This window comes from Serinus canaria, chromosome 2 (genome assembly GCF_022539315.1).
Source record: "Serinus canaria isolate serCan28SL12 chromosome 2, serCan2020, whole genome shotgun sequence".
Taxonomy (NCBI): domain Eukaryota; kingdom Metazoa; phylum Chordata; class Aves; order Passeriformes; family Fringillidae; genus Serinus; species Serinus canaria.
Window position 1 is genome coordinate 5,802,806 of NC_066315.1, and position 22,372 is coordinate 5,825,177.

General features: G+C 40.8%; 1 protein-coding gene across 1 annotated transcript in view; it reads right to left on the reverse strand.

Moving 5' to 3' along the window:
- Positions 1 to 641: 641 nt before the first annotated feature.
- ACVR2B (activin A receptor type 2B) overlaps positions 642 to 22,372 on the reverse strand; it is a 109,893-nt gene continuing 88,162 nt past the window's right edge. Inside the window, exons 6-11 of the mRNA XM_009085790.4 lie at positions 21,483 to 21,626; positions 20,491 to 20,639; positions 16,821 to 16,935; positions 15,173 to 15,311; positions 12,724 to 12,854; positions 642 to 9,756 (exon numbers count right to left, since the gene is read on the reverse strand). Coding sequence (XP_009084038.1) covers positions 9,562 to 9,756; positions 12,724 to 12,854; positions 15,173 to 15,311; positions 16,821 to 16,935; positions 20,491 to 20,639; positions 21,483 to 21,626 — 873 coding nt within the window. The 3' untranslated portion in view covers positions 642 to 9,561. The remainder of the gene's footprint in view (positions 9,757 to 12,723; positions 12,855 to 15,172; positions 15,312 to 16,820; positions 16,936 to 20,490; positions 20,640 to 21,482; positions 21,627 to 22,372) is intronic.

Here is a 22,372-nt window from a genome sequence, read left to right on the forward strand (position 1 = left end):
GTCTTGATACAGCTTCACATGCACATATTGCCCTGTGTTAACAGTTCTTTGCTGGGAGTGATAAGCAGTGTTACCACAGTGCTGCAAGAGGCAGCACACTCAAAAGGGAATAATAATAATAATAATAATAATAATAATAATAATAATAATAATAATAATAATAATAATAATAATAATAATAATAATAATAATAATAATAATAATAAATGTTATTACTACTACTGCTACTGCTACTACTACTATAACTGTATTACAGAAGTTGCCCTGAGATGTTGTGGATGATGATGTGGCCAGGTTGGATGGGGCTTGGAGCAACCTGTTCTAGTGGAAGGTGTCCCTTAGCAGGGGAGTTGGAACTGGATGACCTTTAAAGTCTCTTCCAACCCAAATCATTCCATGGTTCTGTGAATTTGAGATAATTCCCACTTCTCTTTGGAACTGTTTGCAAGTGGTGGGTAGTAGGGGCAGGCCTCAGCTATGCCTCTGAATAGGGAGGCATATATTATTAGGGATTTTGCATATCAGAAATGCCATTGAAACCCTAAAAAGACTCATCTACAAAGAAGGAAATCCTCCAGCTAGATGCCAAAGACAAATAACAATGATTTTTAATGTCACACCAACAAGGGAAACAGTTATTTGTAATTTACTGTTTATTTTCATATACAAAAAGATAAACTTGAAATAGTTCTTTCTAGGTTTTTTTCCTCCTATCTGTTGGGGTGTAGCTGCTTCACACAGGGCAAATACTACATTCATACTGGTTTATTCAGACACCCAGTGCAAAGCTGAAGCAGCAAAACTCCAACTTGGCAGATCTAATTTCAAACTTGAGACTCTTTCTAAAATACCACAGTAAAAAGGAACAAAGATCCACTGCAAATTCATGAACTATGATACAATGTTCTTTCCAAAATGTCTTCATTTCATAACTGCAATACAATGGATGTCTGCATTAGGCCATTTTATACATACATTTTATATATGTATACTTCTGCAGAATATCTATATATAAAATGTACATATATGAAAATCAGCACACTTCAATCCAAAAGGGGTTACAGCAACGAGCTTAACTCTCTATACTTTTTTCTTTAACAGGATACTTTAGTATAACTTTTGTTAACTCAGTAGTACAAGCTATCTCTCTTCTACATTTTTATAGCTACAAGAGTGAAATATAACCTACAACATTTACATTTCACATATCTTGGTATACAAACAGTACTTAGTGAATTTGAGCCAAGGACCAAAAGACTCTTTAAAAATTATTTCACCATCTGATAGAGCTTCCTGTAATTTACAGTCTATTCTGCAATCTTCTAAATCATTTAATCTCATAGTTTGAGTTTAAATCCATTCCAACTGGGAATCCTGGAGAAACAGGTTACTGCAAACTCTTATGTATACTCTATATATACAAGTTAAGTAACACAGCGTAATAAGACTTAGCTATTTATCCTAAAACTGATATACACATATTCCACTATGCTAGACAAGTCTTAGGATTTTATTTTATTTCTTTAAATAAAGCACAAATTTAGAAGTAGCTGGTAAAACTTACAATGATTATAAAATGACAAATGGTTAGGGTGAGATTTCTTCCTGCTGGTGCCAAAACATTTTCTTGTGAGTTTTTGTACTATGCTGTGTTGTTTAACTGTATGCATCTAATGTTACATGCAGAAAGCTCTTTCCACAAGAGTTGACATCAAACTGTACTTAAGTCAACTTTACAGTACAAAATTTGTCAAACTTAAGGACGAATGTGAAAATATTAACAGGTGAAAGATCAGGCTTTCAACTCTATCATGAAGATCATGCAGAATTCATAAGCAGATAGTTTGAACAAGTTGACAATGGCATTGTGCAGGCTTATGGCATAGAATTGAGGCCAAAAATGTTACTTAGTTTGCAGTAACCACCTCCTTCAATCCTCACCCACTACGAGATTGATTTTTGCATCATAGTTATTCCATTGGAAGGCCAGCAACATTGCAAAATATCTCCTCCTGGGAGATGTTAGTACTTTGATTTATCGGAGATAATAATCATCAATAGAAACATTAGGCAGTCAAGAAAAAAAATAGGGAAAGGGAAATATCATGTTCTCTTCCTTTAGGAACAGTAAATTAATTACTATCCATTCATTACCAGTAATTAAATTAATTACTAGTAATGGTAATTTCATTAGTATTTGGAAAGCTATGGGAAAGCTACTATGCTGTCCAAGTAAAATACAGACTAATGTGGTATCAACTACATGGATACATTTAAAAAAAAAATGGACATTTGGGAGGGCAACACATAAAATAAAAATGATAATTTTAAAAATGGTCCCACTTTTATTTTTCCCCAAAAAATATATCCTGAACATGATTCTCTTCAGCAAAGTACCATTAAGAAGTTGCTGTAGTTGAAGGTCTGATTTTATGAGTTGGTTCTTGGGAGTAGGTATTTGGAAAAGGAAAGGGCCAGACAGGTTCTGGTCTTGCCAACATATTTTTGTTATCCACAAAGTTGCTAAGTCCACTTTCCAAAGCTATGAGATGCTCCAATCTCCTCCTCCTCTGTCATGGCTGGATTTTTAGTTTTGTCCGGTTTTTATTTTGGAATTTATTTTGGTGTTCTAACAGATGTGGCAATGCAGAGATGCCAGTGACTACTGAATTAGCATTTTAATTGACTAGGATGGTTACTGGTTAAACTTCAGTTCCTCAAAATACTGGAAAATTGAATTAAGTATGCCCTTCCTTGTCACAAAAACAGAAGCTATGGAATTTTCCTAGAACATGTTTAAGTTTTGCAATACCAACCTCATCGGAATGTTATAAACTGAGTTTTTGTTTATTTTAACAACTGGAAAGACTAAGAGGCTTCTGCTTCAAAATGGGCCAAAAATGCAGAAGTGGTGTTTTATTCACATTATCTGCCCCATTAAAACACTGAAATAAAAACCTAATAAAGGAAGCACTTTTCAGAAAACACTTTTTCTTTGCAGATATCCAGCACAATGCCATTATAGAGCTTCAAAAAAGCCCTTTTGGTTTCAATGTTGGAGTACAAAATAAGTTTTGCTTTTTTCCTTCAGTCCTTGGGGATCACTTTCCATTTACATATATATATATCATATATATACATGTATATATGTATATGATACATATATATATAAACACCCATATAGAGCAAGGTTCCTGTTTGTGTGTGTTACAATATTGTAGTATCAAGGAGAATCCAGATAGCAACACTGTTTAACATGAGGTTTGAGGTAATTGGTTCTTGAAATACCTGGATCACAGACTGCATCCAGAAATGACAGCTGGGCAATGAAAAGTGGTTTTTTTTCAGACAGAGATTAAAATTAAAAAAAACTAGTAAAAGAAAAAGAAAGCTTACAGCAGTTGCTTTTACATGGAAAAATAAAGGCACAACAGAATAGCATTACATTTCAGAACAGCTGGATGGACATAACACAATTATGATCTCTTTCTGTGGAAGTGTCCTGAAAAAAACCATTGCTGCTTATTCCATAGACTTCTACTTCAGTCAGGGAACTGAGCATCACCCTGAAATGAGTCATGGAAAAGGAAGTCCCACGTAAATAAGGGACCAGGTGTGCTTAAAAAGTGTTCCAGGAACACACACACTCGTGGTCACACAGGGTTGGATGGAAACTCTCCTCCAGGTTTCCGCAGAGCTAGGACTTCACCAGAACACAGCTGAGGGACTCAGTAATTGCAGGAGTCTGAATTAGTGAGCACTAATTGCAAAAGGCACACTGTCTAACCAGATCCAAGGCAGTGCCATGTGTTGTTTGGTTTAAAGCTTTTTTTCAGTACCTCTCACCTACTGACACTGTGCTATTGTGGCTGAAAGGACTAAAAAGACTGGAGTGAATTTTAAGTCCAATGGAAAATTAGGTTACACCCCCCTGCCCGCCCCCTCTTTTTTTCTTTAATACTTTTAAAATACCTTGGATCGCTTACACAGATTTGGGAAGCTCTTTCTCTTAGTAGGACTTTGGACATGACAGTGCTCCTTTTCTTTAGTGCCTCCAACACAGACTATTAAATCTGATTTTGGGAGCGCAGAGCACATAGCTGTGTGTTCTGGTGAAGCCTGATTAGTTGTGTCACTTCAGAGAGAAGGAATTTCTAGGAAGTGGTTTTATCAGGATTCCACTGGCAACAGCTCCTTACAGATCATATTGTCAGTGCAGCAGACACAGCTGCTATGAGCGGATACGGCAGCAAGCGAGATCAGCCCGGCTATTTGGCCTCAGTAAATTCTAAACACCCTGACTTCACAACTCACTGCAGCACCACAGCATATGCCAAAAGACACTCTGCCCACACATGGCTACTCGCATGAACATGTGAAAAAACTCCTCCTGGGTTAACTGAAGATGGCCATAGAAAAGCAATAAGCATCTTTAGCAGAAGGGGAAGTGACATGCAAGATAACCTAAACATATACTCAGTGCTGTCCTCAAAGCATGTCCAAGTACATCCAAACTTGCTCCTCAAACTGTTCTCAGGCTAAACTTGTTCTGTCCTCTAGACTTTGATGTAGTGCACACTTAATTTAAACATTATATATATATTTATTTATTTGCTGTGCATACACAGACCTTTCTCCCTTTTCCCTGCAGAAACATATTAGACATTACAAAAATAATTTGTGGTATAAAAGAATTCTCACACAATGTAGAATTTTTGTTTGTATATGTAACTAAAATATATATATATTTTTCCAAAAGTAAAAAAGTCAAAATGTCCTTATTTTTCCTCTACTATATAGTCTATTTTATTTACAATGTTACCAAACAATATCCTGTATGTAAAAGTGACAAAACTTTGTGGGACACTTCCTGCTTAGCAACTTCCCAAGCGGAGAGTGGCTTGAAGAAGACTGCAACAAAAGCACTGTCACAACATATCACCCAGCACCTTCCTCTGCAGTGAGTTCCTTCCATGCTAAGTGAAACCAGACCTCTTCCCTGCAAAACAGGGCAAGCTCTGACACTCTGCCTAGAAAGTCCTGCAAGAGGAATAAAACATTTCAGTGCTGCAATGTGGAGGGGGATCAGGATTCCTAACAGCCAGGCCTGACCCAGCCAGCCTGGAAATGTCTGCTTCCCCTGAAACCACTGACTTCAAGTGGGAACAGCAGGGAGTCAGGAGACACAAGGAAAACACAGGGGAGTTACTGGGGGGCACTCACAGACCTTCTCTTCACAACAAAGACCTCTGCACTTCCATAGGTGTAACTGTCTAGGACATAAAGATATCCTGTAAGAGAATTTCAGCAGAATAAAAAGTAGGTTATTTTTGTCTTAAATAGAGATTTCTTAGCGATCAGGACCAGCTAAAATCCTTTATTAAAATGAATGTGCCTGGTACTACTTAACTGATGGTTAGGCTGGTTTATAGCCATCTCTTAAAAAATGCATGTATATTTCAATATAAGCCATATACAATTTCCAGCCTTGCTGTATTATTGCAATTTCATCAGCAAATCACAGCTCTACCATCTCAAAAAAACACCCCAGTTTTAGTTCCTGTGGTATTTCCAGTTTAAAAATGTGAAGTCAAATTTTTGCACCTAGGAAACCAGCCCAGCCAGTGCAATAAATTCGTAATAGTGAGTTCCACCAGAGAGATGGGGAATCCTGGCTCCCAAAGTCAAGGATAATTTTTACACAGGATATTCAGTGGTAGTATTCACCTAAGAACTTCCATATTAGTGAGGGAGATGACCAATAAAATTCTGCAGCCAAATTTTTGAAGAGCTGCTTCCTCTAACTCTGAACGGGAAGTGAAATTCAGCACTTGGGAAGTAACATAAGAGGTGTTGTCACCGTCTTTTTCAAGGGAGTGTTAAAAGGAAAAGAGCTGCAGTTGCTTATGACAGCTACACCTATGGATGTGCCCAATTCCTGACTTGGAAAAAGCCTCAGCAGTACCAAACAGAACCAAAATCATGTTGTCAATGAGAGTTCAAATGGATGGTGAGGAAACTACTTGCTAGACAGCTCAACTGCTGAAAGACCAAGAAGGTAATCAGAGCTTGTTTTTGTTAATAAAACAAATAAATACCAGTTTAAAAACCAGCTTTATCCAAATTGGTACACATTAAAAGTTCAGGATTTCCTTCTATGCTGCAATAGCAAGACACACGTACCTACATACATATAAAACTTGTTACCCAGCACACACCCAATTTGGAAATTCTTTTTCCAATTAGTTTCTGCATCCTGCTGACAAGATGATCTATAAGGAACCATTACACCAGGAAGATGTAACACTTTACAATCAACATTCGGTCAAGGTTTGTACGGTCGTGCAGTTCCCCGCAGTAAGATAAGCTACATGTGAGAATTTGTGTTTATGCTTTCTCAAAAGAGAAGATTTCAGACACTGTTTAATAGGCTATTAAAATAATATGGCACTTTCAATAAATACTTTAAAGCTTTTAAAGAAATCAGGATAAAAAAGCAACTGCTGTAATGAGCCTGTTTTAGCTATAATATGTAATGCTGAAGGAAAAAATCCAGAAGAGCAAACAGATATTAACAGTTAAAAGACAGTACAGCTTTTTTTCTTTCTGCAGCAATAGGAACTGGCTCCCATTCCCTGGGGAAAGGGAGCAAGCCCACCTCAAAACAAGTATTCACTCAGTCTTAACTGCTCTACGCTCCACCCCAACCCTTACATCACTTCACTTCTAAGACATAGTCACATATTCATATAAATCTCAGTGCAGAAATGTATTAAACATGAAAAATACCGATCCTGCAAACATTTACAACCACACTTAACATTAAGTGAGTGCCTAATGTCATGACACCAGAAGAGCTACCTACACCCTCAATGCTAAGCATAGGTATGTTGCAGCATCAGGCCCAAAGGTGCCAATGGCCACCGGGGACAATGGCTGGGTCAAAATGGTGTCGTTCTGTCTGGTTTTCTCAAGGTTTTCTCAACAGAAGCACATCAAGAAACAGAAACTTTCAAACCTACACACGGAAACACAGTTACATGTGTGTACATACTAATATGCAATATACATTCAGTAACTTGAAAGAATAGGTTAAGACTTTATTCAGATAGACAGATTAAGGCAATACTCTTAATGTCTCTTCAAGATAAAGGACCATGTCCTTATTTGTGACCTCTAGGTTTTAAAGCTATACTTTTCAAGAAATATATTTCAATTTTTTTTTAAATATTTTCTCCAATTAGCAGTTTCTTTTGCTTAATAAATTATATCTGTGCAAGGGTGCACACTGATAATTTGGCAGTGGAGAGAAGTCCAATTCATTTATATATAATACAGACTTTTTACATTTCCATTACAGCATGATTAGTTTAGGACTGCATTTTGGCTTAACACAAAGAAAAATTTAGAAGATCTGGCCATCCAATGGACATAACTTTGTCAGTCTAGCAAGACACAGAATTCATGTTATATTCAAAGAAAGAAAAAGAAAAAAAAATAAAAAAGAAAAGGAAAAAAAAAGAAAAGGAAAAAAAAAAAAAGATGTACTGTCCTTTCACTAAAACAGACCAAAAAAAAAAAAACCGAAAAAACAACACAAAAACAAAAACAAAAAACACAGAATGGAAACAGCCTTCACAAATAAGAGTGAATAATGCCCAGGTACCTTATATAGGCAGTTATTCCACAACTGTATACAGTTATTTACAATGGTGCTTTATTAAACAAAACAACAAAAAAATGGTAGCACTTCCTAAAAGATTTTGGAACTTTTTTTCTTTTTTTAATTTTTTTAAAACTCCCTTGTCATAAAAGCCAACTTACATTAAAATATACTTACTACAAGACAACACAACTAACAAAATATATAATAAAACTCATACAAGTAGAAAATTTTGAGGTATTTCTGGTTTGAGGTGGTCTGTGGTCATGAAGTTTTTAATTTTTTTTTCAGTTTAAACCTCGGAAGCCACGTAACGTGTATGTGTGTATGTTTTGTGTTTGGTTTTTTTTTTTAAGTTTTTTCTTTTTTTAAACATTGCATGTTTTGCAAATTAAAAAAATATTTCAATGTTGAATCAGCAGCATTAGGAACATTCACTGACTAGAGCGAGTTTATGGCATAATAAGAGTAACGGTATTTTTGAATATGCACCACTTTAAGACAAAAGAGTTTCATCACAGAGTAAGGAGAAAGCAGCGTCAAAGAAACCAGTGGGAGAGGTGCTGTGGGAATCACTGCTGCTGCTGAGCTGCCTCAGCTCCCTGCAGCCAGGCAGCTCTCAGGCCTCTCAGATGCTACAGGAGCCAGCTGCCACCATTCACTCCCCCGGTCCCAAATTAATAAAGAAAAAAAAAATTATATAACCAGTTTTCACCCTTTTCCTCTTTCCACCATCTGCACCATTAGCTTGGGCTGAGAGATAATCAACCCAAGGCCAAATTCTCTCAGCTGACTCACACTTAAAATGAGATGCAAAAATTTTCTCATCTTCCAATATTTTACCAAAGTGCTTCTGAAATCACACTTCCTCACGTGTCCTGATGACATTGAAAGCATTCTTCCTACTACTACCTGGAATTGAAAAATAAAAGTTATAGTCCTGCTTTGTTCTTTTACCACCCAACTCCAGACTCTGGAGGAAGAAACAAGTGCCTGTCTTCCAACCACTGCCTCTTTAACTCCACTTTCTCCATACGCTGCAGCCGTAAATACTCTGGCCAGAAATGTCCTTCCCCTCCTCTAATGGTTACCTGAGAAGTAGCTCCATAGCAAATGATGTTTCCCCAAATGCTGCCAAGTCCAACGTCACTCTCCCCACCCCTATTCTACGCTCCCCCCTTCAATTATACCATCAAGAATTAACATTCTCTGCCCAGTTACTTTTTTTTTCCCATGTTACAATGACACCCGTTAGATCCGTAAAAGACACATCTGCTGTTTTTTTCTGAAGCTCACTTCCTAAAAAAAAAAAAAATTTAAAAAAATAAAAAAGGAACTGAACCCAAAACCAACATGGGGAAAAAATGCTTTTGAGGAAGGTGTATTCTTTACATAACAGTCTTAAGTTTCCTCCACAGTTTGCAGCATTGCGTTTTCGAAGGTGGTAGGTGGTTTTCCTTTATGTCACGTAAGCTTTATGTCACAGATGCTCCGCTCAGAAGACAAACTGATAAAGAGAAACCCAGAGAACTGAATAAAATAAAAACAACTGAAGTGAGTTTGTTGAGGTTCTGAGGTACCTGCACCTTTTCTGCATTCATTAGTCGGCACCTGAATGCTTGCTGAAATGTCCATTTTTTTTAATACAGTAGAGCAATGTGCTGGTAAAATTGATCCAATCCAAAATAATAATAATAATAATAATAACAATAATAATAAAAAGTCAAGATAAAATAGCAGCTGCATTCATGGGTTTGTTGAATTTTTGTGATTTTGTTTTTTTGTACTTTTTTTTTTCTTTAAACTCTTTTCCTTGTTGTTTTTTTTTTTGTGTGTTTGTTTGTTTGTTTTTAAATCCGCCGAGTCTGGAAAGACAAAAGTGAACCAGGACCCAGCACTCAGATACTAGACTCTTTGGGTGGCAAGTCCACGTTGGTGACGGACGTCACGATGGAGACGAGGCAGTCCGAGGTAGTGCCATTGACGGATTTGCGGATCTGCGCGATGCGCTCCTCGACGCAGCCGGCCGAGAGCCGCGCCTCCGCGTCGTGGTCCCAGCACTCTTCGATGGTCACGCAGAGCTGCGCCAGGCCCTGCGGACACAACGGCGAGAAAACACCTTCAGCAACCTCACCTGCCCTACCATGGGCATCATGCAGAACTCATAAGCAACCTCACCTGCCCTATCGTGAGCATCGTTCAGAATTCATAAGCAACCTCACCTGCCCTATCCTGAGCATCGTTCAGAATTCATAAGCAACCTCACCTGCCCTCTCGTGAGCATCGTTCAGAATTCATAAGCAACCTCACCTGCCCTGAGCATCGTTCAGAATTCATAAGCAACCTCACCTGCCCTATCGTGAGCATCATGCAGAACTCAAAAGCAACTCACCTGCCTTACCATGGGCATCATGCAGAAATCATAAGCAACCTAACCTGCCCTATCATGAGCATCATGCAGAAATCATAAGCAACCTCACCTGCCCTATCATGAGCATCATGCAGAAATCATAAGCAACCTCACCTGCCCTATCGTTGTCAACCTTGACGTTGCTTATGAGTTCTGAGCATCATGCAGAACTCATAAGCAACGTCACCTGCCTTATGGTGAGCATCACGCAGAATTCATAAGCAGATAGTTTGAACAGATTGACAATGGCATTGTGGAGGCTTATGGCATAGAATTGAGGCCAAAAATGTTACTTAGTTTGTAGTAAGCACCTCCTTAAATCCTCACCCACTACGAGATTGATTTTTGCATCATGGTTATTCCATTGGAAGACCAGCAACATTGCAAAATACCTCCTCCTGGGAGATGTTAGTATTTTAGTACTTCAGCAACATTACCTGCCCTGGGGGAGGCTGCTAGAACCCTAGTTACTGAAAATGTTAAACTTTCTAGACCAACAAATGCTAACCCCCTAAGAAAATGCTGCATTTAACATGCAGCCGTAGAAAAAACATCCAAAATAAAATGATAGAACTAAGATTATATGTGAATAATTTAAATAAAAATGTGTAACATCACATAATAGAAAGCTTAAAGCTTTAAAACATAATAATACAAAACAGAAGTTTTTGGGGATATAGGTGGGGAGAGTGACATTTGTTTAAAATATAAAACAAAATAGAAGTTTTAAAACAGAAACTAGTCCTTCTTCTCTACCGTCTTCACCTTCTTCTTCATAAGTTTAAGTAATATTGTGGAATTAAATTAAAAAATCCAGATTACAAGACACAAGTAGTTAGTTATTAAGTTAAAAATAAAAATAATTGAAGTATCATTTCTTAATTAAAAAGCTTACCCTTACAAACCTTTATAAAAAAAAGAAGTACAACTCAATTTTTTACCTTATTAGTAAAACTAGTAAATTTTTTAACGTATTAGTGAAATACTATAAAACTCACAACTTATGAAACTATATTATAAGTAAAAACTAATAAACATCCAAATCCAAACAAAAAATACCATCTCACAATTTAATCCCAACCTTAACAAAGAAAAAACAAAAAAAAAATCAACATTAGTGGTGCCCCTCGCAACCTTCAGGATGCTAAAGTGATTTTTGCTTTTGTATTTCCTTCATACATGTTCATAGCTCTGTAGACTATTGCTCTATAATTATATAGCTCCTAGCTAGCTCCAGCTCTTTTCCTACCCTGATATGCAGAAAGACAAAATACATTCCAAAGGCTCCTATCCTACCTTGTGTTTTCCTGGGAACCAAAGACAAGCTACCCTCCCAAGATGCTTTCTCACAAACAAAGTACAGCTGTTCCCAATGGGGGGCTCCAGAAGAGGTTGAACCAAGAGGGGGAGTTACCTCATCACCTGTGTTTCTAACTGGAGATTCTTGTTAATTATGCTAATCAGCTAAACTTATAAAGCTGTATTTGCCCTATGTGGGGTGGGCATTTTTCCACATCTGCCCCTGGAGGCCTCCAATCAAAGACCAGTTTTTATATTACCTCCTGTGCTAATATTGTCTCGAAAATGTGTGTTTTATTTTTATATCTTTAAGGCATCATGGGCACCACCTTGTCAGTGGGTGGAGAGATCCACTCAACACAGCCAATGCTCTAAAAAAACCCTCCAAGTATTTTTTCCACAGTATGCTAATTACCATGAGATAAGCTTCAAAAATTTCTTTAAATATGTGTTTTCATGGTTCTTTTTAAGCATCTACTTTCTAAGGCTTGGTCACATCCCGCCCCAAAAGTGCTTTTTTTAATATCAAAATAAATCCCAGAAGTTGAAGCTTTAAAAGACAAGAAGTATTAAGATTCCCATGATGAAACTGTGAGAGCTGGCAGCATGGTATCAGTTACAATGAAACCATTTGCTTTGTTTGCAATCACTTCTCTTGATATCCCCAAAAAACCTGAATTCAACAGTGCTTTAATAACAAAGCTTTTATTTGAACCCAGATTTTAAGTGGAACACTCTTTTTTCATTTTACAATCTACAGCTCTCCCTAACTTCTGGGAAATGAGTTAGTACACCTGAGTCTAGCAAAATCTGCAGCAGTTTGGGCAAAATAGAGGCATTTGACTTCTTACTGAAGCCCAGTGAGATGTCATCATCTCTTATCTTCCTGATCTAAGGAAAATCAACTCTTTTATTAAAAACGTGAGCCTGAAATGAACTACCTCTGGGAAACCCACACTGCATTTTGCTTCATTGTCTGCTTGCTTTCACATCTAATTAATTTTTCCTCCATAAGCTGCTCCAAGTCTTGCATGGTATCTAGCTTGTGAGGGGTCTGTCTCCAATGGTATGGATGGTTTTCTTTTTCTTAATGAAAGGACTTTATTTTCCATTCTTTCACCATACTAAAGGAGCCCTACTAAAGCATCACACACTCCCCATTCATCACTAGCTGATTATTCAGCTTGTTTAGTCTCTAAAAACAAGAGATAAAAAGAAAAGGGAGCACAAAGGTGTTGAGGAACCCCTCATTCCCCAGAGCTGACTCTGGCTAACACTGGGAATGCATAACCAATCCCTCTTTCCCATCACACAGGAAAATACTCCCCACTGTTAACCAGGAGGGACGTACGGGATGTTTTAGCCAGTGATCCTTGAACACGGGGCGCATCTTCTTGTGAACCACCACTTCTTGCAGGTCCTCAAGGGATGGGTGCTGACCTATTTCTTCTTCAAAAGGCAGCATATATTCATCCACTGGACCTACAGAGCACATAGAGAATCAAGTTAGGTTGGAATGGCCTCTGCAGGGCCACGGTGTCCCCATGCATGAGTGAGCTGCAGCTCTGGAGCAACCTCAACCCACTGCAACAAAGCCTGATGTTCACATGTCACTGCAGACAAATGTGATTTACATTCCTCCTGCACAATGGTCTCTGCTGTCCCTGCTGCTTGTCTGGCCGTGCATTTTCCACCTCGCTGAGTTACAAGTCCAAACCCTCAGCCAGGCGTCCAGATCCCACCATTTCCTTGAGGAAGTTTGCCAGGTAATCTGTGATTTATTTTAATATAAAGAGCAGATCAACTCATCCTCTCCACATTTTAGCACAACAATTCAACACACAATAACCTAGAGAAAGATTTCAGCATGAACATAATTTCATTGTAGCACTGACTAACAAGGTCAAGTATATACAACACATAATTTCTTGCTTTGTGATCTGGTTTGTTCATAGGTTTGAGTCAGCCCTGACACACTGGAGCCAGATGCAGTTGTCCCAGGTACTGGCTCCTAAGTGTAAAATGATTTCTGAATGCTTTACTTATACCAGTTATGCCTGTGAACTGCCCAGGGCCACGGGAATGAGACAACTGTTATGAGCATCAGTGCAGATGCTGGATGATAGCAGTAACTTCTGCTTATTGAAACATTATTTGGCTTTTGGCAATGTGTAGATGCTCTCTCAGAAAGAGCAGCCCAGCTTAACTGATGGGCTTCTCAGGGTGCTCCATGGCACCACTTATGGTTTCTCAGTAGCAAAAAATGACCTCTTTTTAGAGTGGAGATACCTCAAAAGGGTCTTTCCAGACTAAAATAAAAGAGCTGACCACTTCATCTGGTCATGAATTGTGGCACCAAGAGCACAATGTTTACTCTAAAGAATGAAATCACTAAAATGGCTTATCATTATTCTTGTTTACTCAGTGGCAGTCACTAAACCAAACTGAGACATGTGCTCCAATCAGGGTCACTTATGACTTTCCTTTTCCTCCAAGAGGAACCCAGGCTGTGAAGAGCTGCACTGGTGATCTGCAACCCACATGTGCTGTTTACACAGCATCACTTCTGAGCTGACGTGCAGATGGGGTTCAGTGTAACTCCCCATCATCCCAAAGGAAGCCTTCCTTCTGACTCAGTGGTGCTGTGTGTGGCACCTGGGGTATCTCAGCTGCCTGGACTGGCAGGAGATCACAAACATGATAGGAAACATGAAAGTGGATATTTGGGGCACCTCAACAGAGAAGGGCAATTTTTATATGAATGATTTGTGTACCACTGCTTTACCCTACTGCGCTCCCAGCTCCCTGCTTGTACAGCACTTTTTCTCTTTAGACTGTACAGTTCTCTTCTGTTACCACACACTTATGGGAGGCATTTTAATTAGAATCATGCTCCTCAGTCCTACTGTAATGCTAACAAAACCATTTCAAGTCTAGGTGAGGTGTTGTTGTTTTACAAACTTGATTTTCAGCTCAGAGCACCCATATCTATGCAAGAAGAAAAAAGTTGGAGGAAGCAGCCTTGGAGCTACTACAATGCTGTGACTGCTTTCCTGTCCTGCAAATGTCAAGGTCACTAAAGGACAGATGTGCTGATTGGACAGAAAAGATGGCCCATTCACAGCATCATTTTAAGATTAAAAGAAAGGAGAAAGGAGACACCATGAAGTTCATACTTTTAGATCCTTCAGGAGAAAGTGAGATCCTCCAAAGCTGTAAATGAAGCAACAAACCTATCCTACTGCTAAAAGAGGGTTTGATCAGCAAAAATCAAAGATCAATAACTAATGACTTATGATAGCAGGGAAATGGGCTTGCTGAAGATCCTTTCAGGTCTGTGTTCCTGCTATTTCACTAAGGTGCTTTCTATTCAGGCTACCCCACTGCCCTTCATAAGCCAGGTGACAGCCAAGCTGGCTGTGTGGGATTTCTCAGGAGCCCAAGGCATGCCCTGGTCACAGGAAGAAATGTGGAATGCCACTGAGAGCAGCACAGAGCAGGCTCAGGAGTAAAGGACACCCATCCTGTAGGAATCACCTTCTCCCTCTGAATTCTCAGCAATTTGCAAGTAACCAACATAGTAAAAAATACTTTGAAGTTGGAGCACTTACAAAGGTTCTAATTTACAGAGAGTTACATCTTATGTTAAAAAACAAAGGATAAACAGGTTAGCTGTTTTTAATAAAAATATACCATTGATTTTTGGTTTTTTTGTTTAACAGAGATAGATCAATTCTCTGGCCAACTAAACCACACTGAAACAGAACCCTCCCCAGGGAAGAGAGGATCTTTATTCTTACCATCAACTGCTCTACATCTGGAGACTAGCTCCCACAACACCAGTCCCATTGCATACATGTCTATTCTCAGGAAGGCGTCTCGTTGGAAGTTGATTGCTCCCTCCAACACTTCAGGAGCCATGTACCTCCTTGTTCCCACCTACAGAGAAAAAACACACCTCAAGTCACATTGCATTTGGGCCCCTCAGCCTCTGCTGGTTGGAGGTGAGTGACAGCTGGTTTCATTAGCTGGGAGGCTGCTGCTGCTAAAAGTGCACCTTGCTCAAAAAAAAAGCAAAGGGGAGCTGTTTCTTCTGACACTGATTCTCATTAAGATCACTCCAGTCCAGATAAGCAACATAAAGTCAAGTCTGGCTTGGTTATCTCAGTTGTTGAAAGCTCAATCCTCTTTCACTCAAAAAAAAAACTTCAACAAAAAACTCCAAACTCAAACAAACAACCCCCCGAATGAACAAAAACAGAATCAAAAAAACAGAAAAGAGAAAAAATTATATGTCCTGAAATGGTAGGAAAAGGTGTTGGTTTGACAGCCCTAGATAAAACAGGTCTCCTGCATCCACAGAAGTAGTAAAACATGAACCCTGGCTTGCCATGGTTTGGAAAAGACCTCCTCTTGTTTTGAGGGAGTAGGCATTATAGTGCCTCCATTGTTATATTTAGTATGGTTCATAATGTAGGAGAGTAGACAGGACAGCAAATAAAAAAGCAGCTTTCTTGAGAACTGAAACACTTTTAATAATTTCCTTTAAGGAAATTCTCATCTCTTGCTGTTAGCTGAGGCAGTGGGGACAGAGTAAAGCCAGGATATGGAAAGATGTGCAAAATACTGGAAAAGTCAAAAAAAAGGTGACAAAAATGAGAAAAGCTGAGTAAGGCTAACCCAGGAGAGTGTTCATTCCTTCTGAGATAAAGGTATAAAAGGGAGACAACACTGGAGATGGGAATTCAGAAAGCACTGAAGGCACAAGGAGGAGATGATGGACTTGCTGTCCTGGCATGAGAGCAGAATGAGGGGCTGCTTGCTGCAACACAAAGGCAGAAAATTAAGAACCCAGAAAATTGTAGTATATTGTTTACACAGTGCACAGCCAGCTGTGCCAAAGGTCACCCAAGCAGCCAGCCTGGCTGAATTCTTAAAATTAAATCAATAATTTTAGGATTATTAATACTAGTTTTGTGGTATCAGTATTAATATTTAGGAGCTTAATATTTGTGTTATGGACTATAGAAGTTGTATGTGCAACAGACTCCAAGACTAAACACTTCCAAGATTCATCTGGGCTGTCTTGCCTTGCTTTGGTCAAGAAAGGTTGGGCCAGATGATCCTTGAGTCCCTCCCAACATGATATTCTGTGACTCTGTGGATATTTATACTGAAACAATAAAGAGACAGTGAGCCCTGTGTCTGAAGGAGGAAGCCACTTGACCCCAGAGCAGGGGGAACTTCACCTGCACAGCAATCAGAAAGTTTGAGCACCCTCCCCACTCACCCAGATTAAAGCAGCTCCCAGAATTTATGTCTGAGCACAAGTTTTTATGGAAAAAATACATATCTCAAAGAGAATTAAATGCATCTACACAAATTAGCCCCCACTGCAGAGAAGCTATGGCAAGGCCAACTTTTATAAAAGCTAAAGGTAATGATTACCTGTCCATGAGTGTCCCCTGGAGGTTTTCCAGGTTCAAACCGTACGGCCAGTCCAAAATCAGCTAGCACAGCTGTCAGGTCGTTCTTCAGCAAGACATTTTTACTCTTGAAGTCCCTATGGACAAGGCAAGAAGTAAGGGAAGGGTTTATCATGGCATGTGTCTAAATCACACTGCAGCACACACATTGTCTATAGGCTCAGCAGCTCCCAGTAAATCTGCTCCTTTCTTCCTTTCTTCCCCTGAGTCCCAGCATGGCCAGTGCTGCAAACTCGGCTGCTCCTCACTGCCCTTGTCCCTAAACCACAACCAAGCAGCCCTGAGCTGACCAGCACAGAGTCAGCCAAACTCCACAGTGAGTTAATCTCAAAATAAAATCTGGTCTGAAGGGGCTCTTCTAATTAGAGCAAGTGTGTATAAGGCACCATTTCTTGCTCCAAGCACCAGCTCTGGACCCCCATCTTCTGGGCCCTTCTCATTCCCAGGAACAAAACCAAGGCAGGTTAAGGGAGTACATTACTCTTTATCCTAGTAAGGATGTTTACTCCTATCTACAAAATTAGATCTTTCTGGAAATCAGCAGATGCTGGGGAGACTCTCTCCACCCTGACTACATGCTTCAACAGACTTTTGCCATAGTCATCTATCAGCCTTCTGCTGTAATTGCTGGATTGATCTTCCCAGGAGAATTCAGAGGGCTGGAAAGCAAGCAGGGAAGGAGGTGAGGCCACACAGACGCGCTGTCAGGGTCAGAGCAGGCAGCTGACAGGCAGGTGTAAGAATTTGCAGTAGAGATGGTGGTTCTGTGCTTGAAGGGGAACATTTGTGTCAGTCCTGTGCTGCAGCAGGATCATTTCAGGGCAGCTCAGGTAAATCTGCAGAGGCTGGGAAGGGCGGGGGGTGGAGGAAGATCACACTGAGATGCTGAACCAGTCAAGCCCTGTTCCCTGGGCTTCCTGCATTTTCATCTGAAAAGGAATGTTTGGCAATCTAATTAAATTACAGACCTTAGACAGCAGATGGCAATTGTCCTGTATGCTCAGCATTATAACTTCCCTATCATCAATTCACTCGGTGACCCTGCTGATTGCAGGACATTGCAGGCCTGCACAAAATAATTAATGAGGGCAGATACGATTGTTCTGCACTAGAGAGACCTGTCAAAATTCTTTGTGAAGAGAGAAACTGCTGGACCATAGAGAAGGGGCTGCTCCCTGCAGCCCCAGATACCAGAGCATCAGCTCAAAGCTCTGCAAGCAAAAATCACCCAGCCCCTGATTCTGAGCTTAAAATATCAGAAGAGGATTTATCCTCTCTAAGCTAAACACAGCGTGATGGGCATTTCTGGCTTGAGGATTAAGATGGGGGAAGTGGGTGTGAAGTTGGAGGGCACTGTGCAGCCAGTGAACCCCAGCAGAAAGCAGCCTCCATCAGCTCTAGGGACTCGGTACAGCTTTGCAGAGCCTCCCAAACATTGGTACCCCTCCATTCCACAGAAGAACTGCATTTCCCACTATCTGGCATCCCAGAGACTGCCTGCTTCCATGCCATAGCAGTTTCCCCACAGGCTTAGGAAACAGCCATCATCTAATGACATGGATAAACGCCTTTGCTCGTTCAGCTTTAGGGGATTATGCCCTCAGGATGGTACAGATTGTGCACGAGATTTTTGCAAAGCAGTGGCTCAATGAGGACCACACAGAAATTATCAGACAATCTGCCTGAACCATGTGGTTCCAAGGTGATACAAGATGTAAACCACCATTACTGCACCAGCATGTGCTGCTGCTCCTAACCTGCAGTGCCCTTCAGGCATGCAACAGTTAACTCCTACATCTTCATACCCATGCAGGGATTTCCCTTTGCAATTCCATTATTTCCCCCCATTTCCATACATTTCCCCATTTTTCCATGCTTTTCTTCCTTCATTTCACAAGCCACCTTGAACTGGCAAGTCTGAGCTGCAATGCAAATGTATGCAGACCAGGGAGAAGGACTTAATCCAAGCTGTGCCAAGCAGATTTCCCATAACATCATATGCATTAGACCATCCTAAAATGGTCACTGCCCAAGAAAAGTGGTGCAAAAAGATTAATTTATTTTTTTTCCATATAGTACTTCAAACTAGGGAATACAGAACAAGCAGACTGTGAGCAATGGGTGAGTTAATTCGATTGAGACACTGGAGATTTTATTTGCAGCTTCCACGTGGGGGCACTTTTGCACCAACAAGTGATTCCATAACCTTAATCCTCCTTGTAGTGCCGGGGACCAGAGAGGAGTTGGCTGAACCCCTGCCCAGCAGTGACTGGGGAGTCCCACCTGGCAACCCCAGCATCTCCATCCATGTGCACTGTGGGAAACCATGCAGAAACACCCCCCACGTCCCCCTCCCTAGATTTAAAATGCATTTAGTGTTTTCTTTCAAAAATAAAATTAAAACAGTGGGGTAATCCGAGGGAAATCCCTTGTGTCCTGAAACCCCTCCTCCACTAGGTATGTGCTAAATTCACACAAATGCTGCATTCTACAGCTTTTATCACTAGCTAAATGGACAGGGACACTAATGAGCACGATCTGTTGCTTTAAAGCCTTTCTATAGCCTTCCTCTGTTCCCCACCCTCAGGAATTTTCATCTACAAACCACTGCCTTTATTCTACAGGGACAAATGTCAGGGACACAGGGGTCAGCTCCAGGAGCAGCACAAAGGCAGCTGCAGGTTCTTTCAAAAGCCCCCAGCTCTCCAAAACTTTCAGGTTTGGGGAGGTGGGTGTTTTGGGGGCAGGGATGCCCTTGCAAAAATAGGGATTATCTTGCCATACATGAAGCCAGGCCTGCTAGATCAGGTACAAATTGCTGCAGCTGGACGTGGGGTTTAAGTCCCTTCTAGATGAAATGCAGTGGGTGGCGGGGGAGCATGGCCACGGATTACAGCCTGTAAATCCCTTCTGGAAATCTCCCCCATCCTGCCCTGCCACAGCAAACCACTCAGAAGAGATGCTTTAATCTAGGGCAAGCAGTGTGGGACTTTGGAGAAGGGCTGAAGCATGAGGATGGTTTCACCCAACTGCTTTTTTGCTGTCCCCTCTGCACTGCCACCCAGGTGGGTTGAAGTGTGTGCCAGGAGGTCTCAGGGCACCTGCTGTGGTGTCTCTCATAAGCACCCTGGCACAATTTGGGCCTTATAAAACTACAGGGAAAAGTAACTAGCAGCCATTTCTTGACTTTCCACAGTTTCTCCATTTTTTAGCTAATGATCACAGGCTCAGTGGGAAGATACAGTGGAGTTATCAGGCTAAATCAGGGAAAAATAGGGCCCAGCTCCTGGTACAGCCACAGAAATACACAGACTGTAATGTGATGATATTACCAAGCCAAGTCCTTTCAAAGAGTGGTTCTGAAGCAGCAGAAATCCCTTTCCACAACAAGGAAAGAGTTGATGGAAGAGGGAAGCCCCTACTCTTTGGACCTTCACCCTAGCCGCTACCAACTGTGCTGTTCCACAGACAAGACACTTACTTGCCCCTCACCATTTTATATGTGGTTGAAAAAAATTCTTGTCTTAGCACAGGATTTGCTGGGTTAAAAGGCCTTTACTTCCTAAAAGCACAACTTCCTCCTCCATTTAACTGCATCATTTCAAAGACAGTGTCAACAAAGGAGGCTTTACCTGTGTGCTATGGCAGGTTTGTGTCCTTCACCTTTGCACCAGGGGACATCTTCATGAAGGTAGGACAAGCCACGGGCCATCGTTTCTGCAACATGGCAGAGCTCATTCCAGCTGATAATGTTGCCCTTCAGGTAATCTGTAAGAGAACCCTGCAGAACAGGACATTGTCAGTTCTTAATCATAGACCCCTCTATGTGACAGATGTGCCAACTCATCAGTTTAGAGAATGGCTTAGAGAGTGCTTGAAAAATCTGAGCCTTGATTTAGCCAGGGCAGGGGGGAAATCACTAGTGAAAGCAAAAAGAAGAAATAAAAACCAAAAGTGTCCATGAGTTTTCAGCCCTTGACAGCACAGACCTCCTGATGTCTACTTATCTGCCAGGGAAAGGGAGGGAGGGAGGTAAGGAAGGGGAAAAATCATCTTTAACCAGAACAATTCATCCAACTTCAGCAAGGAGAAAGCCTTCCATGCAAGATGAAGCATTGCATCAGCTGGCTGTGGCAATGATTGACTCAAGAAGACCTTGGATTAACCAGGGGGATAACACTGCTGGCTCAATCCCAGATTTGCACGTTTGTTTTAAGTGTTAGTCATGGTTTATAACAAAGCAATCCATGAAGGGAGAGATGTTCCCCAAGCCTCAAAAGCAAACATGGAGCCCATCTGCAAGGGGCAAGCTGAGTCTGTGAAATCTGTCTCCCATGACACTCACCTATGCACATCAAGACATGGTGACCACTACAGATGTGAGCTATGGCCTTTTGTGCCTCTCTCCCTTCCTAAATCCCACTTTTATTAATCTTTTGTTTGCATAGGAAAGCTTTGAAAACTAAAGAAAGGGCATTTGAAGCAGGGGAGCAGGAGCACTTTGCTACCATAGAACCATGGCCCACCAGGAACAGACTGGGGGGATCACAGGGATTATAATCCTTCTGTACCACAACCAGCTCCCTCTCTGCTTTCCCAAAATGTTTATGCAGTGATACATTACCTTGTCGTGGAAAGCTGTGATCAGCCAGAGCTCTGTCTCCAGGTTTGTCCCCCTTTTCTCTGCTGCTATAAATTGCAAAAGGTTTTCATGCTTCATGCCAGGAGTGTTGAAAATCTCCCTCTCACTCTGCCAAGATTGCTTATCCTGAAGCAGGGAGAAAGGCACCATCAAAGATCACGCTTCCCTTTAAAGCAAACAGCTCCTTCAGTTCAGTCAGAGCTGCTCACACTACTCTAAAAATCATGCTCCTGTGTTAGGATGTGATGCATCCCTTCAAAAGGAGGCTGTTTTCCCTAAAGAAGACAAGTTGCTGTCCTCAGTCTCCCCTCTCCAAAATTATCCTCAGCTGTTTCTAAAGGACATGTGTGGGGAGTGGAGAGGAAGCCAAACCCAACCTTACTGAGAAATATTATTTTTCAAGATTTCCTAAGGATACTTGCAAGAAGAAAGCCTGAGCATACAGCACCCAGGATCAGCCTTGCAGTGTAATTGCTGCAATTGCAAAATCTAATCTAGGCTCTATTGAATATTTACTAGTAGGTCACAGCTGGCTTGGACAGAAGATGTGCAGATCTCCTTTAGCAACGTATGACAACAAATATGAGGTGAAAAAGCAATGAAGGAGACAGCAGAGGAGCACAAAGATGTTTTTGTAAATTTTATTTCACTTGACTTTTGATTGCTTTACTCTTTTCATCTGCCATTCCTAGAGAATCAAGTCAGGAGTGTTCAAGGGTTTCCTAGAGCAGAAGACAGGAGCTGACAGAAACCCTGCAGCACAGTTAATTCTCACAGCACCAGGGCTCTGCCTTTGGAGGCTGTAAACTGCTCACTAGGTTTGGATCCAGATTTACAACCCACCCAGGCAGGACACACAAAGCCAGGGCTCT